Genomic DNA, 22,700 nt, shown 5'->3' on the forward strand with positions numbered 1-22,700 from the left:
AGGGCATTATTATATATATATATTTTTTATATATATATATTTTATTTTTCCAATAATAAACAGTGTATGAATATATGGAGAAAAGAGAACAAAGTATATATATCTTCCATATCTCCCAATATAAAAAATCCAATTACAGGACAAAATATATAAATATAATACATTCATCTATTAAAACCCGTTAACCTATAGTAATAAGATGTCCATCAGAGTAGTACCAGCTTATTTTCTCCTGTAAACAAGAAGTCTATTCCTATTTCCTATTCCCAAACCGCCCCCCAAAGCCAGGGCCACGGCTGTCACCGAGGAGACGGGTGCAATAACTGTAAACAGCCCCCCGTGACTATTGAAACTGCTATACTCTGACTTTTTCCCCCGGAACGTAAAGCACTAAAAAGTGAACAGATTTGGTGGTTGAAAGGACTCCTATTGGCCAAGGTAGTAATTATGCAGAAGTGGATGTCTGATAGGGCCCCTACAATACAAATATGGGAAAGACTAATGCAAAGAGTTAAAGAATTTGAGCTTATTAAATATAAAGGGAAGAACCGCCGGATATAGCAGTATATTATAGTACTGGAGTGGAATTGACTGTCATATAATTCTAAAGTAAAACTTAATAGTCAACATTCTTAATTACATTGGCAGGTACTCGCATGCACTTGTACAAAAGGCAAATATGGATCTATGAGTATCTCCTTTTTCTTTCTCTTTTTCCACATTGCCTGTGAGGGTATTATTAATACTGTAAGGCTCTACTAATGGGGGCACTCTTGGGGAGCATTATCACGGTTGGGGCACTGTAGAGGGCATTATTACTAATGGGGGCATTCTTGGGGAGCATTATCACTGTTGGGGGCACTGTAGGGGGCAGTACTACTAATGGGGGCATTCTAGAAGGGAATTGCAATTGGTGGGACTATGAGGAGCACTATTACAATGGGGGGCACTCATATTTCTTCAGAATAGTATTTGTGGTATTGGTGGGCACAGCGAGCAGCAGAATAACACTGTGGGGACTCGAGGTTGGGGGATGATGATAGAAATGCGAGGAAGCTAAGATGTCTGTGTGGCACACTCTGCAGAGACGAGGCGGCTGAGAGAAGTTATACGGACCAAATGGAGAAGATGATGACAGAGAAGATCTACATCAGAGAAGACGTCACCTGGAGGCACTGGATATGAGAGGTATGTGCTGCTTTATAGCAAGTACAGCAAAATGCGGTGTGCGCGGGGAGGGGGGGGGGGCGACTTAGAGAACTGAGACCCTAGCAACGCCTCTGGATCACACAATCATCTCCTATGACTTGATCCGATTTTTGAGGTGTCATGTGGTTAAAAAAACTTTGCTTTCAACCTCGCTTATATGCCTCTCCCACATGCTACAAATTGGAGCTAGGTCCTTGAAAATGTGATCATTATTTGAGGTAGTACCTAGTGATGAACGGCAGTGGCAATATTCGAATTCGCAATATTTCACAAATATTTGGGCGAATATTCGTCATATATTCGCGAATTATTTTCTTGATTGCGAAAAATCGGCAATGTTATATTTACGTAACGCGCACGAAATACAGGCGTGGGTCACTTTTGCTACATTCTCCAAGCTGCTAGAAGTTTCCTGGGACTGGAGAAAATGGTTGGCACAGCAGAACATTAAAAATGGCTTTATATGCAGATAGAGTGCTCCAATATATTCCCGATTGTGCAAATCGGCACTAATGATGCGAATATTTGGGCGCTATACGTGAAACTTCACATTTTAGCAGGTCTGCATGTATGTATGGACAGCAGAACCTATCACACTACCTAACACCCTGCACTGCAACAGCTACACTATATCAGAATATAACCTAAACTGACTATCTGTATTATATATAAGCTACTCTTGGATTTTAGGGTCTATTCACACATCCGCAGTGTTTTGCGGATCCCACAAAAAAATAGCGGATCTGCAAAACACCGGGCCGGCACCCCAATAGAAATGAATATTCTTGTCAGCAGCTGCAGACAAGAATAGGACATGTTCTATTTTTTTGCGGAGCTGCGGAAGTTCGGGGCTGCAGTCCGGAAATACAGGATGAGGACAGCACACTGTGCTGTATCTTTTCCGTCCCAATTGAAAAATTTATGGGTCCACACCTGTTCCGCATAATTGAGGAACGGATCCGGTCCCAAAGTGCGGACATCTGAATGGAGCCCTAGGCCTCATGCACACGGCCTCATGCACACGGCAAATGGCGGGTCGGCAATCCACGTCCGCCGGCCGTGTGCACCCCGCATCACAGATGCGGACCCAATCACTTGAATGGGTCCGCAATTCCGGAGATGCGGAACGGAGTCACGGAAAGGAACTTCCGTGGTGTTTCTTTCCGTGGTTCCGCACCACAAAAAAAATGACATGTCATATTTTTTCGTGGTGCGGACATACCACAGACCCATTCAAGTTTAATGGGTCCAGCCCGCTGCACGGATGTTGCCCGTGCATTGGGGGCCGCAATGCACGGAACGGCCGCGGAACGGCCGTGTGCATGAGACCTTAAAGTGTATTTTTTATTCTAGCTGCAGCAATATGTTTGTTTCCTAGAATATGTGCACATAGAGAGGTGAACTGTGTTTGTGATTGTACAGAATTATGTATTTAATATCTTTACTCTTTGGATGTGTAATAAATATAACTTTTTATACTGAGATTGTTCAAACTGAATAATAATAAAAAAAAGTAGAAGTAGATAATTTGCTGAGGTTGTTTTTATTAAAGGGGCTTTCCAGAACTAACTCCCAGCAATCCCCCTGATCAGCTGGTCCTTGGCGCTCAGACAAGCTCTTATGAATGTCTGTAGAGTCTGTAGAGTGAGTCCATATAGCCAGCCTTTGGGGTTATTATCTACTATGGTCCATTTAATACTGAAGTATGAGTTTCCACTTGAGCTACACTTAAAATTACAAGTCTTTCCTGTGTCATTAAGTGCACACCTACAGTTTAAGTGCACCAACATCCACGGCAACTCGGCCCCAACATGAAGAATAGACCTTATATTTAATATTCAGACTGTAGTATAAATCATTGTACATCATATATATTTATAATTCATGCATTTGTCAGAGGATTGTGAGTAGATGTGTGATAATATAAACCAGGTATGGTCAACCTGCCGCTCTCCAGGTTTGTAAAATTACAACTCCCAACCCTTCTGTAGGATAGTTGTAGGTAGTCTAGGCATGCTGGGAGTTGTAGTTTTGCAACAGCTGGAGAGCCTCAGGTTGGCTATCCCTGATATAAACAGTATGTGGAAAGAACAGAGTCACCTCCACCTTAAAGGGGTTGTCTCATCATGGACAATGGGGGCATATCGCTAGGTACTTCTAATAGCCCCGCAAGGTGGTGGCTGGAGGACTCCGGTCCGGCCACCACCAAGCCGGCTCCCCATAGAAATGAATGGGAGCACAGTGCGCCCTCCTTCACTTGCGGGGCCCTGTTCTCGATATAGGTGCGGGTATGATCATACCATCAATTTCATAACTTTTTTGATCAGCACTAATTGTAATTGCATACTGTAAGATTTGTGTTGTGTTGTTTTTTTTTTTTTTACTCATAACCAACTTGTAACTTTTTACCAAAATCCCATACTGTTTTCCTATACCATATTGTATATACAGTATTTTCCCTTAACATTTCTTTGTTAGCATATCATCTTATAGTTTACTGTGTGTATCATGCTGGGCGCCTGTTTCCTGAGTCAATCCCTGGCAGAAGAGAGATCCTCCTGCATACCTCACAAGCTCCTACCAAGCCTCAGGTGAAGGCACTGAGCTACTGAAGACCACTGACACTAATAGTCGGGGGTGTCACACCTATAAAAACATTATAAATATACCTTATTATAAATTTGACACCATATAGAGCCCAAATAATGATGGATAAACAAATGTTCTGAGAGGAATCTCCAGCACCAATTCATTAAAATCCAAATTATATTGAAGCAACAATGCTCGTCCGTGTCAGAAGTCAGAGGGGACAATCCTTATCCATAGTTATGAATGAATAATAATCTTCACTGATCCAAACACTGATGACTTCGTCTTACATGGACGCACATCTTTTATGGTTTTAAATTCATGCTTCAGTTTGTATTCTACCACCTTGGTGCTGGAGAACTTTGTTCATCCATCATGGTGCCCGGGACAAGGCCTATCGTGACTGAACTCTGCACAACGCGTGTCCGCACAAAAGCCCTGCATGGAGGTGAGGCGATTGTTTCCTTCATTACATTGTACTCCCAAATAACAATGCTATACGGTATGTTGACCTCATAGAACTTTCATACAGATTACCACTTCTGGTAAATAACCATTATATATTATGGGGTTCACCGACCCCCCCCCCCCCCCCCCATTGTGCTTTTTAATATATCTCCTTTCTTGCTTTTTCCATAATGGGTCAGATGCTACTTTTGGCAAGAAATGTAATATTTTGTGTATAAATGTGAAATTTACCTTTTAATCTAAGGGTCGATAGTAATTCTATAGCAGGCACGTCACAGGAAGATACTTGACCCTGAACACGCCAGCTAAGGCCCCTTCACATATATTAGCTGTGTCCGGCCAGCTACTTGAGGCTAGTACCCTGACACAACTGATATATGTGCCCCGCACAGTGTATAGCTACGGCATTTACGGTATACACTGATAGCACATGCATGCATCGTTTTTCTGTCCAGCTCTTTTTGACATCAGGCGTCATCAGTGATTTGACGGATGAATATGAACGATACCATAGAAAATGACGGGATGAGTTCTATCTTCATGTCTCCTCCGATGTTTTCTACTTCACGCTGAAGGGAAACTGAACCACATATATATGCGTAGCTGGCCTTAGAGTTGTGATAGCAGAAAACATCACCTCACCAGCATTTTGATGGCCCAGCATCCTCCCTTGCATGGAACCTGCCAGACTTCAAGCCAGACACATAGTCATAGCCATAGCTAAGAGCGTGGCTTGCGTCGAAATGCGTAAGCAATATTCTTTTGGGGCTGCTGTACAGTTGCTTTTCACACTGTATTTTAAATATTATAGAATAAAGCTACGACCTGTTTGTGCTGGATCAATTGTTCTTTGATTTCTTGTCTTAGGTTGCTTTCCCAGAGTGGACATAACCACACGAGGCAGTCCTCTCACCAAGGAGCACCCGGACTCCAAGTCTGAGGATCGCTCCTAAGGAAACCTTGTTCAGTGACATCCCGAGGCTCACTAATCTATCTATGTGTGATTCAGTAGAAGGGTGCATGTGAATTGTTTTAAAAACTGTTTTGCTGGGGACATCTTTACTTCTCACATTATGGACAGCACTGATCATGACTGCTGAAAATGGCATGACGCGTTTCAGTTTCATTGAATATTTATGTGACAGTTGATACGTTTCTGAGTTGCATTTACTTACTTACTTACTCCAGTCATGTAAGGTCTGTACCAAGGCTCACAGAATACAAGGTGTGGATGGTTAAATACAATGATGGGTCTGAATACTTGGCTTAATATGATACAATTGAGATCTATTCATTATGCTTATATAACATAGAAGAATAGACTTGAGATTATCAAATGCATTACTACTCCGCATTTTTCTCACATGCATTCTTGATCAAGCATGTATGTCTAATGCAGGCGCTAAACCGCTGAATGACACCTCTTATGGAAAAAAAAAAAAAGGATTGATCATGTTGAAATCCAATATGCCTGATCTTTGTACTCTGATGGTAGATATGTGTCCATGCACAGTAGAATGTTGGGTGGGAAATTCCCAGGATCCATGGAGATCAATCTAATATGTATAGCTATTAGGGCTGGGCCATATGGCCTAAAATCTATATCGCAATATAATTTGAAGCATGTGTGATATAATGATATAGCGCTATATATTTTTTTCTTCTGTATGTATACAAATTACATGGCCATCATCATCCATGTCCCCCAGCCAGCGCCATTAACACCATGCCATTGCCACCATCATCATGTCCCCCAGCCAGCGCCATCAGCCCCATGCCATAGTCATCCACCCCCCGACCCCCCCCCCCCAGTAGATTCGGGCCCCTGCTAATATACTTACCTTTCCTGCAGGGTGCGCGGCTGGCTGATGGAGTCCGCAGGAGACAGACCACGTCTTCTTCCCAGCATGCACTGGGAGGGACCAGACGTCACAGTGCGCTGATGATGTGTTAACGCAAGGCCCTGCAGCGCGGTGCAGAGTCAGGAGGCCACGGAGCGGTGAGTGAGAAGCTTCTTCAATTCACTACCGCTCCGTGGTCATCTATCGCAATATGGCGATATAACTAAAATCTATATTGTGGCCGGAATTCATGACGATAATATCGTATATCGTTTATATCGCCCACCCCTAATAGCTAGGTTATCCTAGTTTCACACAGTGTTCTGCACTTTCTTTTGGTAAAACACTGTCTCCAAATATTAGCTAAAAAGTTTATAATTTTGTGTTTTATTTTGTGCCAATTTGGTATAGTCAAGTTGTAATGAGAAGCAAATGGAGGAAAATGCAATTGTAAAGATCTATTCCATACCTCACCTTGTAGTTGTTAATGTATCAACATCTATGGGAAAGGGACGTTCTTCAGGCCAGTTATTGTCCCTGAACGATCCGATTTTTTAGAACAGCATTGCATTACGCCAGTTTTGTACGTGAGCTATGAGCTGCCATAGATTTCAATGTAGGTTCATCAATTGTAAGAGGACTGAAAGTCCAAAATGAAGTGCATCCTCCCGTGGCACAGGGGATATCACGGCCAGCTTAGCACACTCCAATCTTTGATTAAATTAATAAATAAATTAATCTAAACTACATGTCCCCTTTAAGGCTAGTCTCACACTGACATTAAAGCAACCTGCCCACATACCCCATAGACTGTAACGGGATCCGTCAGGAATCCAGCCGTTCTCTGGCATAAATGCCCGGATTCGAATGGATGAAAATCAATGCATGCAACAGTTTTTGTCCAGCTGAATCCCTGAGGGGGGCAGGATCCAAGCTAGTTCCCATTATAAATGGGCCCCATCAGTGAACAACCGTATCCAGCTAGGCAGATCCAAAGAACTATGGCAGGCTAATCCTCTGCCGGAGCAGCCTGCTTGATTGCTTTAACACTAGTGTGAAAGTAGCATCAGGTGGAGTTTTGTATAATTTTTTTGAGCCAAATCTTTGAAAACAGCAAGGTTGCTGAACCCACCCTAGAAATAAACATTTCAGCAAAGTTCCCATTTCATCTAGCAGTCTTTAGCCCGGCAGACGTACTGAAACAAGTGTGTGTATTGTTTGCTGATATCCCAGCAACCGGCCAGTTCAGCTGCAGCTCTGTCCACACTGAACCACTTACAGATGCCATAGTGATTTTATATACAAGCTTCTCTCAAGAAGTTAGCTGCCGTCCAAAGATGTTTCTGGAGAATTGCTCAGAATATTCTATTCTTGCTCTTATTCCCCTGGCTGTATGGAGTATTGTGGTGAATATCCTGCTGTACTTTCCTAATGGGGACAACACTTATGCTGCCAACAATCAGCTGACCAATTATGTCTGGTATTTCCAAGGGATCTGTTTTGCGGGCATTATGGTAGGTATTCTACTGTATGTTGTGTTGTATTTTGATTGCTTGAAGGGATTGAGCAGCTGGTTTATACTCATCACCTATCCACAGAATAGGTCATGAATATCTTGGCACCCCGCAGATCAATTGTTTGAAGAGGAGGTGGCGCTGATGTGAGCGCTGTTTCCTCTTCGTGGTTACCTGCGCGTTGTCTTGCTTGCAGCGGTCCCGCAGTGTAACTACAAGTGCTGATCCGGTTCAAGTGAATGAGACGAGCAGCTGTAATTTACTCTGTGCTGTCTCTACAAGTGAGACGACGAGCAGTGTAATCTTGAAAAGGAAGCTAAACTCACACAAGCTGGGAGTCGAACCCCCCTCAATCTGATATTGATGATCAGTATAAACCCACTGCACAACCCCTTTAACACTACAACCTGGGAGATTTATTAAAACTGTCTGCAAGGAAGGAATGGGGAGGGGAAATAATTTGGTAAAATTAGCTACATTTTGGTAGTGTAATTAATAAATAAGGAAATGTGTGAACTTTATGAATACTGTCTAAATGAGTGTGGAGTTGGAAGAGATAGCTGTTGGCTGTATGCGCACGTGACAAACCAGTCAGACAGGGTAGGCTAGTCAACTGACTGTGGAATACCTGAGGAGCTGATGATGCTGCCGCCGGGGCCTATGCCTTCAAACTCTGTCAGGCTGAAAGTGTGAGAATCCCCCTTAAAAAATGGTCTCTAACTAAAGATATTTATGACTTTATTTATTCTGGAAAGTTTCCAATGGTTTATTTGTATATATTCCTGAACCACATTAATGTGTGATACTTAATTCCACTTGGCACTATTAAAGTACTCTATTCTCCCTCCTCCTTGTGTCTCTTTGGGGTCTTCAATGTCTTAGTCCACAATTTCTTTACTGACTTCTTCCCATTCATTGTCTTGATCTAGCACTTCACATCTGTTACAATGGTGGCTCTTGCTTTCAGGGCCTTGTTCTTATCACTTGGTCTGGGTTCTTCCAGTAGGAATTAATTTTAGGCTTCAGAATTAGTATCCTTTAGGTGCTAAGAAAACATGAGAAGTTAACTGCTTAGGCCTCTACCACTCCTCTGTGCAGGGCCTGGCACTTCTCTGTCTGACATACTGTTAGATGAAATAAATAAATAAAAAGGAAATTAAAAGACCCCAAAAAAGTTTGTAATTTTCTCAGTTCACCACACAACAGCAAATGAGCCCTTTTTTCCCACTAATACAAGCCAAAAAATGCTTTAGATCATATAACTGCACCGCACAAGAGCAAATAAGACACAGAAATATTTCCTTGTAATAAACCCTGTTAATGGCTGTATCAAACAGAACTTGCACCCCGATAACAAGAATGGTGTGCTGGAATTACAGAGCTGTATAATGGCAATTTGGATCCCCAGTCAGTGCAGCAAGGTGTAATAGGATTGCTCCTATTACCCAGGCTGTAAACTCCCCTACTGAATCCTGTTCTACATAAATACTGTGAGATGATTCCTCCCCATCCTTTCCCTACACCTTGAATAATCTTTCCCTGAACTTGTAAATCGTTTTTTTTTAGCACAATGAAGTTTTTTCTACCACTGTCCCTAGCGCCTGCTGACGTCTCTCCCTGCACTAAGTACTCTGGAAAATGGCAGAATCTAAGATGGCTGAGGCTATTTATAGGGCTGTGACATCACAAGACTGGCTGGCTGCTGATTGGTTGCATGCATGGCATTGTGGGTGATCCCTCGTTCCCAGAGTTCCTTGCTCCATGTCCTAACACGTGCAGCAGCCATTTTAGGGGAAAAATGCAATTCGTTACCACAAAGCGTGAGGAAATTCGGATTCAGTGCAAATCAAATTTTCCTGAAATTTGGATCGAATTCCACTTCGTCAGCTTCGATTCGCTAATCTCTAATGAGAATATGTCATCAGGAACATTCAGCTCTTCCTCTCTATGCATCTTGCTGACTTTTCTAGAAAGTAAAGCCAGCCAGCAAAAGATGAGGCTAGTCATCATTAAGACCTGGCCCCCTAAGGCCCCTTTCACACGGGCGAGATTTCCGTGCGGGTGCGATGCGTGAGGTGAACGCATTGCACGGACCCATTCATTTCTATGGGGCTGTGCAGATGAGCGGTGATTTTCACGCATCACTTGTGCGTTGCGTGAAAATCGCAGCATGCTCCTCTTTGTGCATTTTCCACGCAACGCAGGCACCATAGAAGTGAATGGGGCTGCTTGAAAATTGCAAGCATCCGCTAGCAATTGCAAGCATCCGCAAGCAAGTACGGTTGCTAGGAGACGATCGGGATGGGGACCCGATCATTATTATTTTCCCTTTGTAACACTTGAAGCTGCCATTTTAGGAAAACCTGATTTATTATCACGGCGCTCAAGAAAAATTGGTTCGTTGTGAATCAAAGTTTTCCTAATCTTCGGACTGAATCCACTTCGAACGCGTTGCTTCACTCAACACTAACCCTGATGATAGGTTCCCTTTGACAGTAAACTATAATATCTGACAGAATAAATTTGGGATGGAAAATAATTGTATGTCTAAAAGACAAAAGTATATGGGGGGGGGGGGGGTGCCTTTACTGGCAATGGGGCCTTTTTAGCACTGTATCTAGGAAAATTGAAGACTATAAGTTATTGATGGGAAAAGGAGAAAAATCTGATTTGTTTTAGCTTTGGGATTAATTATAGTGAGTTTAGTAACTCACAGATTTTTATTTAAAGGGGCTGTGCGAAAATCAAAATACACATAAGTATGTATTCATGGGAGGCCTGAAAACTGGAACCCCCAGTGATCATGAGAACAGGGGGTCCTGTGTCCCCACTTTAATGGTGTGCAGTCAGGTTTGGGTGCTGCTTCTTTATTCAGTCTCTATTATGACTGATGGAGAGAGCTGAGAATTGTACTAAACTATCTTTGTCAATCCAGTAAGAGTGAATGGAGCAGCATCGTGCACGTTAGACTGCTTTTCCATTTAAAATGCTGTACACAGGATCCCTATCCCTGTGACTGGGGTGCCTCCAATGTGTTAACCTTTTTTTTTTTTTCAATGAGGAATGGAAAATCACAATAATTCTGACATTGTGGTTTGATTTTTATTATGGCATTCACCAGGTGGTATAAATTACATGACAACTCGGCAGTACCAACTAGAGTTTTTTTGTATATTTTCTTATTAAGAAAATAAATTGTTATGGGTCTTTGAATGCAGTGATTCCCGTCAGTATTGCTGTGTGAGGGCTTGTTTTTGTAGTGCAACTTGTTCTATGGTACCTTGTGTTCATTTTATCACATGGGTCCTTACAAACATGGCAATGCCAATTATGTATTTTTTTTTATGGGAATAGCACAATTTTTTCTAATCCCTTTTTAAAGCCTTTTTTCACCTCTTAATTTTAGTCCCGCTAGGGGACTTTGATCTTCAGATCACCTCTATAATACACTGCAATATTTCTGTATCGCAGTGTGGTATGCTTGTCAGTGTAAAACCGACACCTGTGCCTTGAAGGGCCTAAAAGCCGTCTCATGCATGGTAGATCTGGAGACCATTGTCAGGCCCCAGACTGCGACAGCAACTCATTGGCATGCCTTGATCACATGACAGGGGAAGATGAGGTGACAGAGAAAGCTGTCTCCTTCTTTTGAACCATTGAGATTATGCAATCAGCATTGTCCACGGCATCTAAGGGGTTTAGCGTCCAGGACTGAATTTATTTCCCACCCAGACCATTAGAGTGACTTGTCAACTGTAATACGCACCACCTGCAAGTAATGGTATGGGCACAGCTTCATTGCTCAGGACATCACTGCACCATAATAGTGGCTCTTAGGAACTAGTGTAGTTACCGTGACATATTATTACGCTGCAGAGCTTTAAGAGGCTAATTTAGAAAATGATTAGGACCTGCATTAGTGTGAAAGGGATGGATATAAAAAATGTATTTTAGTTGAATAATACAGAATTTGGAAATGGAATAAACTTCAGGAATGAAGACCAGGTTAGAACCAAGTATAACTTCAAGACTTAGGGCCTGATATCTAGGGAGGGGTTTCATGTTTGATGAAGGCATCAGGTTTATGTAAGAAAGATGATGGAGGAAACAGAAGGAGCCCAGGTTGAGATTATAGAGAGCTTTTTAGGAGAGCAGTAGAGATGTGTCGGGGGGATGTATATACATGATTGGTGTCATCAGCATAGGATTGCAGAGGATGTCACTTGAGAATGATTAGTCCTCTGTGTCTTGCGTGGTACTCCTAATAAAGTGATTTACATATAAGGCGGTGATGTTTTTGTTTCGCTCAATATCCCCATGAAAGAATATATAAAGTCAATGAAGATTTTTATTACACTGCCCTATAATGCTTTTATAAGGAATAAACAGGTGACAGGTCAACTTGTCTTTAACGTAATATTAATAATCTTTTACAAAATTCATAATTGTCTTCTGGTTTATGCCCATTACAGATGATCATTTTATCCACTGTCCTCCTGCTGGTGGATTTCTATAAATGCAGCTCAGCCTGCTGTGCTGGAAAACAGCTGTATCAGATACATTGCTCTGTGAGTATAAACCCTGATCTATTTTATGCCTTGCATTATACAAACAGTGGATATAAAAAGTCTACACACCCCTGTTAAACTATGAGTTTTATGTGATGTAAAAAAAGTAGACAAAGATAAATAATTTCAGAACTTTTTCCACCTTTATTGTGAAGGTAAACTGTACAACTCAATTGAAAAACAAACTGAAATCTTTTAGGTAGAGGGAAGAAAAAATATAAAAATAAAATAATATGGTTGCATAAGTGTGCACACCCTTAAACTAATACTTTGTTGAAGCACCTTTTTATTTTATTACAGCACTCAGTCTTTTTGGGTATGAGTCTATCAGCATGGCACATTTTGACTTGGCAAGATTTGCTCACTCTTCTTTGCAAAAACACTCCAAATCTATCAGATTGCAAGGGCATCTCCTGTGCACAGCCCTCTTCAGATCACCCCACAGATTCAGGTCTGGGCTCTGGCTGGGCCATTCCAAAACTTTAATTTTCTTCTGGTGAAGCCATTCCTTTGTTGATTTGGATGTATGCTTTGGGTCGTTGTCATGCTGAAAGATGAAGTTCCTCTTCATGTTCAGCTTTCTAGCAGAAGCCTGAATGTTTTGTGCCAATATTGACTGGTATTTGGAACTGTTCATAATTCCCTCTAGCTTAACTAAGGTCCCAGTTCCAGCTGAAGAAAAGCAGCCACAAAGCATGATGCTGCCACCACCATGCTTCACTGTGGGTTTGGTGTTCTTTTGGTGACGTGCAGTTTTATTTTTGCGCCAAACATATCTTTTGGAATTATGGCCAAAAAGTTCAACCTTGGTTTCATCAGACCATAACACCTTTTCTCACATGCTTTTGGGAGACTTCAGATGTGTTTTTGCAAAATGTAGCCTGTCTTGGATCTTTTTCGTCGTAAGAAAAGGCTTTCGTCTTGCCACTCTACCCCATAGCCCAGACATATGAAGAATACGGGAGATTGTTGTCACATGTACCACACAGCCAGTACTTGCCAGATATTCCTGCAGCTCCTTTAATGTTGCTGTAGGCCTCTTGGTAGCCTCCCAAACCAGTTTTCTTCTCGTCTTTTCATCAATTTTGGAGGGATGTCCAGTTCTTGGTAATGTCACTGTTGTGCCATATTTTCTCCACTTGATGACTATCTTCACTGTGTTCCATGGTATATCTAATGCCTTGGAAATTATTTTGTACACTTCTCCTGACTGATACCTTTTAACAATGAGATTCCTCTAATGCTTTGGAAGCTCTCTGTGGACCATGGCTTTTGCTGTGGGATGTGACTAAGAACATTTCAGGAAAGGCCAACTAGAGCAGCTGAACTTTATTTGGGGTTAATCAGAGGCACTTTAAATGATGGCAGGTGTATGCTGACTCCTATTTTTTAATGTGATTGCTTAATTCTGAACACAGCTACATCCCCAGTTATAAGAGGGTGTGCACACTTATGCAACCACATTATTTTTAGGTTTTTTTTGTTTTCTTTTCTCCACCTAAAAGATTTCAGTTTGTTTTTCAATTGAGTGGTACAGTTTATAGGTCACATTAAAGGTGGAAAAAGTTCTGAAATGATTTACATCACAGAAACCTGACATTTTAACAGGGGTTTGTAGACTTTTTATATCCACTGTATAATAATGAATGTATTCCAATGGTAGTCATGTGAGATATGCCATGATATATACAGTACCATAACTGAGATGCAATGGTGGACTCTGTGAATATGATACAAGGCGATATAGAAGTAAAGTGATGTCCTATGTTAGGCTACTTTCCCACTGACGTTTTGGCTTTCCGTTTGTGAGATCCGTTCAGGGCTCTGACAAGCGGTCCAAAATGGATCAGTTTGCATTCTAATGCATTCTTAATGGGAAAGGATCCGCTCAGAATACATCAGTTTGCATCAGTTCAGTCTCCATTCCACTTTGGAGGCGGACACCAAAACGCTGCTTGCAGCGTTTTGGTGTCCGTCTGACGAAACTGAGCCAAACAGATCTGTCCTGGCACACAATGTAAGTCAATGGGGACGGATCAGTTTTCACTGACACAATCTGGCACAATAGAAAACGGATCCATCCCCTATTGGCTTTCAATCGTGTTCAAGACGGATCCGTCTTGGCTATGTTAAAGATACTACAAACGGATCCGTTCTGAACGGATGCAGACGGTTGTATTATCTGGCTAAGAAGACAGGAAGACAGAGGGGCGGTCCTTCACACTGCATGCCTGCGTTAGACTTCAGAATGAGGAGGCGTGTCTCTTAGTAATCCAATCTGATTGGCTGGCAGGGAGCTGCTGGCTACAGCAAGTGTGTATGTGAAGTGAGGGAAAGCAGTTTTGGCCTCAGAGAACTGGAAGAGGAGACATTTTAAAAAGGTCCTCATATGGTAAATGTTTAAATAGACGTAACTAAGGGAAAAACTCAAGGAAAACAGTGGTATGTGAAGAAACTAAAGATTGCTTTATGCATAATTCTGCTGCAGCAGTAACATGCTAAAATTGATTTTTACTCTTCCAAATTATTGTTTCTTTTAAAGGGAATCTGTCACCTATTTTGACCATATAAAACCGTTGTGCATAGCAATGTGCAATAAAATACCTTCATTCCAGCATGTGTCCTCTTTCTTTTATTCAACTTTTCATTCAGATGAAAAAGCGATTTTTCTGATATGCAAATGAAGTCTCAAGGTGCCCAGAGGGGCGTTATTACTCTGCTCTAGTGCCCAGTAATGCCCCCTTGCAGTGCCCAGCCCGCCTTTCTTCCAAGCCCAGCATGCCTCCTAAGAAATAAATGTACTCCCACATACTTGCCGAACAGCGCCGCCCCCTCCACTACGTCATTTAATTTATTCACTGCACTGTCCTTGCTTCCTCCTCTCTTGGCCTCCGAAATCCCGTGCAGGCGCATTATCGCTGAGTGCCTGCGCCTGTACGATACTCCTGCTCCTGAGGGCAACAGCGCTCTGATTACATCCCTGGGCTCAGCGCATGCCCAGTGACACTATTGAGGCTGTTGCCCTCTGGAGCAGGAGTATCGTACAGGCGCAGGCATTTAGCAATACTGCGCCTGTGCAGGATTTCGGAGGCCAAGAGAGGAGGAAGCAAGGACGGTGCAGTGAATAAATTAAATAACATAGTGGAGGGGGCTGCGCCGTTCAGCAAGTATGTGGGAGGACATTTATTTCTTAGAAGGCGTGCTGGGCTTGGAAGAAAGGCGGGCTGGGCACTGCAGGGGGGCGTTACTGGGCACTAGAGCAGAGTAATAACGCCCCTCTGGGCACCTTGAGACTTCATTTGCATATCAGAAAAATCACTTTTTCATCTGAATGAAAAGTTGAATAAAAGAAAGAGGACACATGCTGGAATGAAGGTACTTTATTGCACATTGCTATGTTAGCGGTTTTATATAGTCAAAATAGGTGACAGTTTCCCTTTAATGTATTCTTTTAGGTAGAATAACATACATTGCATTTCTTCATTATAAAGCACTTATTTTTATTTTCATTTATTTTCATTTTCAGAGACTGGGGTCTGCATTGTTTGCTCTGCTGGGAGTGTTGTTTTCTGGATATTCCCTGATTATCTCCTCCCTGGGATTGTCTCAAGGCCCATACTGCAGGACGGAGACTGGATGGAGTTACCCCTTTGCCAACACAAATGGAGGGTACTGTCATTTTCTAATCAAATATTTAGAAAGTAGAAAGTGATGCCTGGTTTAAACTCATCTGCTGCAGCACCACCGCTCTGATCCTCCCTTCTGATGTGGCCATGATGTCATGTTCTTGGTTGTGCCTGTATACCATAGGTAATTACAGCAGCCAATCATTGGCCTCAGTGTTATATGGCTCTAGACCACTGAGGACAGTGATTGAATGCAACTGTCGCGTGTGACCCCTAACAGGGAGGCCAAGAATGTCAATGCTGTAGCGGATGAAAAGGTGAGTATAAATTCTTTTATTTTCAAACTTTCTCTGCCTTTCATCGTTTATTTTTAACTTGGACAACGCTCTAAGAAATTTTATGTTTTGACCTGTACTAGTCTAAACACAGTTGACTGTTCACGTGATACATAAGAAGTGACTTTTCTAATCATATCTTTAAAGAGGTTGGCCACTTTCTAGTTACAGATAAGCAATGTGTTTGTAAGATGATTATATGACACTTACTAATATATCCTTTGTTGAAATTCTGCACCATTTTCTATATTTTATAAGGTATGCCCCCTTGTTTACAGAGTCTTTTGTGCTGTCCACACAGAGGTCCTGTCCATAAGATGGTCGCTGATGGAGGGTCATGTGAAGCAGGCAAATCACCTACACGTGACATCTCCTCCATTCAAATACACTGCACCTGCACTAAACTCCCAAAAGAACAAGTGCAAATGGCAGGTAGAAGGAGGAGACATCGCATGGACGTGACTTGCCTGGTCACATGTGTAATACCCCAGAGTGGTTTTATCATTACTATACCCTGTTACTGTCTTTTATAACCTACCAATAATGTCATCTTTGTATTTATTCCAGGTCATCTTACACTGTGCATTAATTGTTCTGTTTATTGTATTACATGTTATATGCCTGGTTCACCAGCAGGTGGCATCGTATATAGCAGAGAGATCTTTAGGTAGAATGGAACTTACCATTCCATTCTCCCCCTTTTGGGCAGAGGTGGGCAGGGCCCGTTTCCTACCAAGGGAAAGGCTGCAGGAAGATGTTGGTCTGGAGTCTTAGTCTAGTCTAGAGTTGGGAGGAGATAAGAACCACCCTGACTCCTTAGAGATTAACCAACAGAGTGTTGCGAGGTACCAGAACAGCCCTAAAGTCCAGTGACCAAACTACAATATCACTAGCTGTTTTCACCTCTCTTTCCCTTATATATTCAAGCATACTGTGCCCCTATACTGAACTAAAAACCACATTCAAACGCTGCCTCCCGACATGTTTCGCCCAAAACATCTTCAGGAGATTGGGCAGGATGTGTTTACTTCTTAAACCACCCATTTCAGATGAATCGGATAGATTTTTTTCAGTCGCAGAAATTTTTGCAACAAATCTGCTGCGTGTAAATAGTCAATATCTATGCAGTCAGAAGTTGCAGATCTGACTTTGCATTGTGATAACCCTATCAAAAGAGCATTCAGGGCATTATCTGCAGCCCATTGTAAATCCACAGGGTCATGGCCTCTAGTCTGCTTTTCATATAAAAAAAATTACATAAAATTGCTGGATCAGGCCAAGTCACAGGCTTCTGTATACTCCATTTTACGTTCATGAACATCAGTCTTTTCTTTATAACCCAATGTATGTGTATATGTATGTTTCTGGGCTGTGACTGATATATTCATGTGCTTATTCTAGGTATCTTGTGCAGTCTTCCTCCTGGTCTCAGTGTCTAGAACCAGGCAATGTTGTGGAGTGGAACATCATTTTATTCTCCATTTTAATTGCCCTTAGTGCCCTTCAAGTGATAATTTGCCTCTGTAAAGTCATATATGATCTTGTAAAGGTACTGTGTGGGACACACAAGATTTTAGCGCAGGTAACACAATTCACAGAATTTGTAGCATTTCTATATACACTACTCAGGGATATTTTATTTTCGGGTGAAATTTATGGAAAAAGTAAAAAGTTGACACTACAGTAATATTATATCATGTAAGTGGAAGCATGCAATCAATCAAACAATTTATTGATACAAAAGCCAACAATAATGGTGGGTATACCCCCACAAAAAATGTCAATGTCTCAATAACTTTTCATGTGGCCTTGAGCATCAATTACATCTTGACAATGACGTCTCATGCTGTTCACAAGTCGACTTATTGTCTGCTGAGGCATGGCATCCCACTCTTCTTGAAGGGAGGCCCTCAGGTCATTGAGGTTCTGGGGTACAGAGTTATGAGCCTCTACATGACGACTCAGCTGATCTCATTGGTTTTTAATTGGATTCAGGTCTGGAGAAAGTGCAGGCCACTCCATTTGAGGTACCCCAGTCTCCAGCAGTCGTGCCCTAATGATGCAACCTTGATAAGCTGGCGCATTGTTATCCATAAAGATTAAATTAGGCCTGTGTTGTTCGTGTTGAGGCACAATGACTGGATTAATGATGGTATTCAAGTAGTATGGGCTTTTCACTATACCATTCACAAAGTGTATGTCTCCAACATCGTTGGCGGCCATCATTTCTGCTCAGCGTGAATCGACTTTCATCAGTGAACAGCACTGAGGCCCACTGGTCCCTCGTCCAGCGTAGATGCTCCCTGGCCCATGCAAGACGATGATGCCTGTGCCTGGTTGTACCCTTCCAGGTTGTCTACCCTGCAAACCACTCTGATATAAACGGTTTAGAATGGTCTGACATGACACTTGCTTCTCACCTCCCTTACATGTGCCTGGAGTTTTGTGGTATTCATTATCCGGTTCCACAGGGCATTGTTCACAATCAAACAGTCACCAGTGTGGGATGTGGCCAAAGGACATCCACTTCTATGCCTTTCTGTTACTCTTCCAGTCTCTCTGTATTTCGGTTGCAACCTGCTGATGACACTATGTGACACTCTAAGCTTAGTGGCCACTTCCATCTGAGAACATCCTGCTTGAAGCCTCTCAATGGGAAAGGTACTGTTGATGAATTGTTAGGTGTCGTCTTGGTCTCATGATGTCAAAATGTGAACAGCATGATGAGGAGGACTGAAAGTCTCAACAGTTGGACATGTGTATTCAAAAATATAGAGAAGGTCACATTAAATTCACCTGTAAAGGTTAGAGTGCATTATAGGTTCATCCTGAAATTTCACCCACAAACCAAATATCCCTAACTTTCTGTGAGTAGTGTATAAGCTGTGTCAACTATGCAATTTATCTGGTAGAACAAGAATCACTAAAATGCGAGGTAGTAATAATATCAATGATGTTTCTATTTCAGCCGGATCACATATGATACAATGCAAAGAAAATACTTGGAAGATTTGCATTATATTTAATAGAAAGTATGAAGTCAGCAATACCCAGACTCCTATGTGCTTAACTGGACCAAATGGACTTCATCCTAAATAATAAGCAAAGAAATAAAGCGTTACTGCCAGTGTCCTCGAGTGGTGCTATATTTGCTCCCTCTTGTGGTTACTTCTGTTTAATGCATATTCTTGTCATTGAGTTTTTTTTTATTGTTAAGGCTTTGTTCACATCACTGTTCAGCCTTTCTGTTCTCCTGCTCTGTTTAGTACGGAACGGAAAGGACGGATTCTGCACATAACTCAGCCAAACGGAACCTAAGGAGCCCATAGACTATAATGGGGTCCGTTAGGTTTACGGAGACAAAAGTAGTGCATACAGGACTTTGTCTCCGCTTCAAAAATCTTCTTCTGAGCGGAAACCTAATGGACCCTATTATAGTCAATGGGGTCCTTAGGTTTCGTTCGGCTGAGTTATGTGCCAAATCCGTCCTTTCCGTTCCGTTCCGTACTAAAGAGAGCAGGAGAACAGAAAGGCTGAACGGTGATGTGAACGAAGCCTCATTTGTGGATAATTTTGTACAGCATAAAGTGATTAAAGTGAATATATTGTGCACTATCTGTAGCTGTATTATCTATCACTATCATTATGCTAATGATGTTAAGCATTACTAATTTACTATGGTTCTTTTTGTATTATTAATAATTATAAGGCCCCTAAACCTAAAGGCTGTGCTGTGACTTTATCATAGGAACAATATTTGAGGTCGGTTTTCCTCAAGTCTGTGTTGGCGTACTTCGAGCTAAATCTATCTAATGTTGTACGCTGTGAATTTGGTTCATCTTTACTCCTAATACTTTTGGCTAGAAATGCTACTCCAGCTTTGTCAAGCACCCCCCCCCCCCCCTTCCCTACTATAGAACAACAAAAATAGCAAATTGTGCAATTTTTTTATGTCAAAATTCTGGCACAAGTGGAATGATACATTACCTTCACATTACTTGCTAATTAATTGATAAGGGTGTCCCAACCTTCCGCTGTGAGCTATTCTCTCAGGTCGTTGGAAATCTATTTCTGGCTTTTGCTTGACACAGGACAGCGTTTTCTGTTTTGGCAAATCATCAGGAAATGCTCTCCAGTGTCAAGCACAGAAGTGGACCTGACGTGATAGAGGCTGACAGTGGGAGAACAGGGCACTTTTATTAATACAATTAGTAAGTGCTATATATTCCAGTTGAAACGCATTGAATGATCTTTTTTTTTCTATCTAGATAACCCCTTTAACGCAGGATCGCGGTCCGGCAGTGTCAGGCAGTCGGCAGTGTCAGGCAGAGTCAGGCAGGCGGCAGTGTCAGGCAGAGTCACGCAGCGATGCATGCGCATCGCAGGCTGGCAATAGTTCGAGGGGGGTCACGTCATCAGCTTGCCAGCCAATGATCGTGGCTGGCAAGCTGATGATTTAAAAAAAAAAACGAATCAGAAGCCATCTAACACATTATATTTGTAAATATAATGTGTTAAATGGCTTCCCTGCTCCTCTGCTGGTCCTTTTGGTCGGTTGGTCTCAGCAGAGGAGCAGGCATCACAGTGAGTAGCACCAAAAACCACACACTTAGCCCCAGATCACCCCCCTGCATCCCAATTAACCACTTGATCACCCCTTCTTGCCCCTGTCAATCACCTAGTGAAAGGAAAAAAGTGATCAGTGTAAACTGTCACTTTTTTTTTTCACTGGTATTGACTGTTAGGTTTAAGGATAGTTTAGGCCCCTTGGTTAGGTAGTTTAGCGATCGTTTATCGCCCAGCCCACCGCACCGCAGTCACTGATTCCCTGATTAGCGTATAGCTAATCAGCATTTGTACTTTTATAGTATCTGTAAGTGATCAAAACTGATCACGGTCAGATCTATAATAGTATTAGTGTCACCTTAGTTCGCCCTCCACCCAAAACGCAGTGTTTGCCCGATCAGGCCTGATCGGTCGCCCACACGTGCGTTCACCCACGCCCGCCCTGCCGCAGTGACAAAAATAATTATTGTTTTTGATCACTGCACAATTACTTTACAAGCGCTGCGGCGATAAAAAAATCAGTTTTGATATTTTTTATCAACCGCAGCGGCCTCCGGTACTTCGCTAGCCTCCCATTTGTAAAACAGGCTTGCTTTTTTTCTTGGGTAGTCTCAGGGAATACCCCTAAATTTAGTAGCCCAAATGTCAAACAGGGGGTATTCTTCTGAAGAGGCCTACAGGCTTCTGACCCAGTCGGATGAGGAATGGGAACCCTCATCTGATGAATCTAGCGGGTCAGAATATGAACCTGTAGAAAGCAGTGGCAGTCTGACTCAAAGTTCGGACGAGGAGGTTGAGGTCCCTGATAGCACCAGGCATACCCGGCCCCTTGTCGCTAGACCACAGGTTGCGCAGGATCCGCTTCAAGGGCAGCAGAGTGGGGCTGGTGCTGTCGGATTACGTGGTGAGGCATACACCAGCAGCGCAGCCCTCCCTGGACCTAGTACCAGCACTGCCGTACAACATGGTGAAGTGGCGAGCACCAGAAGGGCAGTTGAAGCTGGTACGGTGGCACGTGCAGTAGTTACCCCGTCGCAGCCACCGCACAGACAGGCCCGTAGACCCCCTAGAATCCCTGAGGTGCTGGCAAATCCTGATTGGCAGTCCCCCAACTTCAGCCGCACCATTAGTTCCCCCTTTCACCGCCCAGTCTGGAGTTCGGGTTGAGACAGCTCAGATCGGTTCAGCCCTGGGATTTTTTGAGCTGTTCTTGACTGCAGAGCTCTTGGACATAGTCGTGGCAGAAACAAACCGGTATGCCACACAATTTATATCCGCCAACCCGGGAAGCTATTATGCCCAGCCTTTCCGGTGGAAACCAGTCCAAGTTTCCGAAATTAAAACTTTTCTGGGCCTTCTCCTCAACATGGGTCTAACCAAAAAGCATGAATTGCGGTCATATTGGTCCACGAACCCAATTCATCACATGCCCATGTTCTCTGCTGCCATGTCCAGGGCACGATTTGAGGCCATCCTGCGTTTCCTGCACTTTAGCGACAACACCACCTCCCGTACCAGAGGCCACCCAGCTTTTGACCGGCTCCACAAAATCCGCCCCCTCGTAGACCACTTCAACCAGAAATTTGCAGATTTGTATACCCCTGAGCAAAACATCTGCGTAGACGAGTCCCTAATACATTTTACCAGGCGCCTTGGCATCAAACAATACATCCCAAGCAAGCGCGCCCGGTATGGGGTCAAATTGTATAAGCTCTGTGAAAGGGCCACAGGCTATACCCACAAATTTCGGATCTATGAGGGAAAAGATCAGACCCTGGAGCCGGTCGGTTGCCCTGACTACCTGGGGAGCAGTGGGAAGACAGTCTGGGACTTTGTGTCACCCTTATTTGGCAAGGGGTACCATCTTTATGTGGACAATTTCTACACAAGTGTGGCCCTCTTCAGGCATTTGTTCCTAGAACAGATTGGCTGCTGTGGCACCGCGCGAACTAGTCGTGCGGGCTTCCCCCAACGGCTCGTTACC

The 22,700-nt window shown here is 42.8% G+C and overlaps 1 protein-coding gene across 1 annotated transcript; it reads left to right on the plus strand.

Annotated features, from left to right (window-relative positions):
- The first annotated feature begins 7,418 nt into the window (after positions 1-7,418).
- TM4SF18 (transmembrane 4 L six family member 18) lies at positions 7,419-19,416 on the plus strand. Its single transcript, XM_044292311.1, has 5 exons — positions 7,419-7,621; positions 12,094-12,189; positions 15,716-15,858; positions 17,552-17,732; positions 19,119-19,416. The coding sequence occupies exons 1-5, from the start codon at positions 7,445-7,447 to the stop codon at positions 19,131-19,133; spliced, it is 612 nt and encodes a 203-aa protein (XP_044148246.1). The 5' UTR covers positions 7,419-7,444; the 3' UTR covers positions 19,134-19,416.
- Positions 19,417-22,700: the final 3,284 nt, after the last annotated feature.

This window comes from Bufo gargarizans, chromosome 4 (assembly GCF_014858855.1).
Source record: "Bufo gargarizans isolate SCDJY-AF-19 chromosome 4, ASM1485885v1, whole genome shotgun sequence".
Taxonomy (NCBI): domain Eukaryota; kingdom Metazoa; phylum Chordata; class Amphibia; order Anura; family Bufonidae; genus Bufo; species Bufo gargarizans.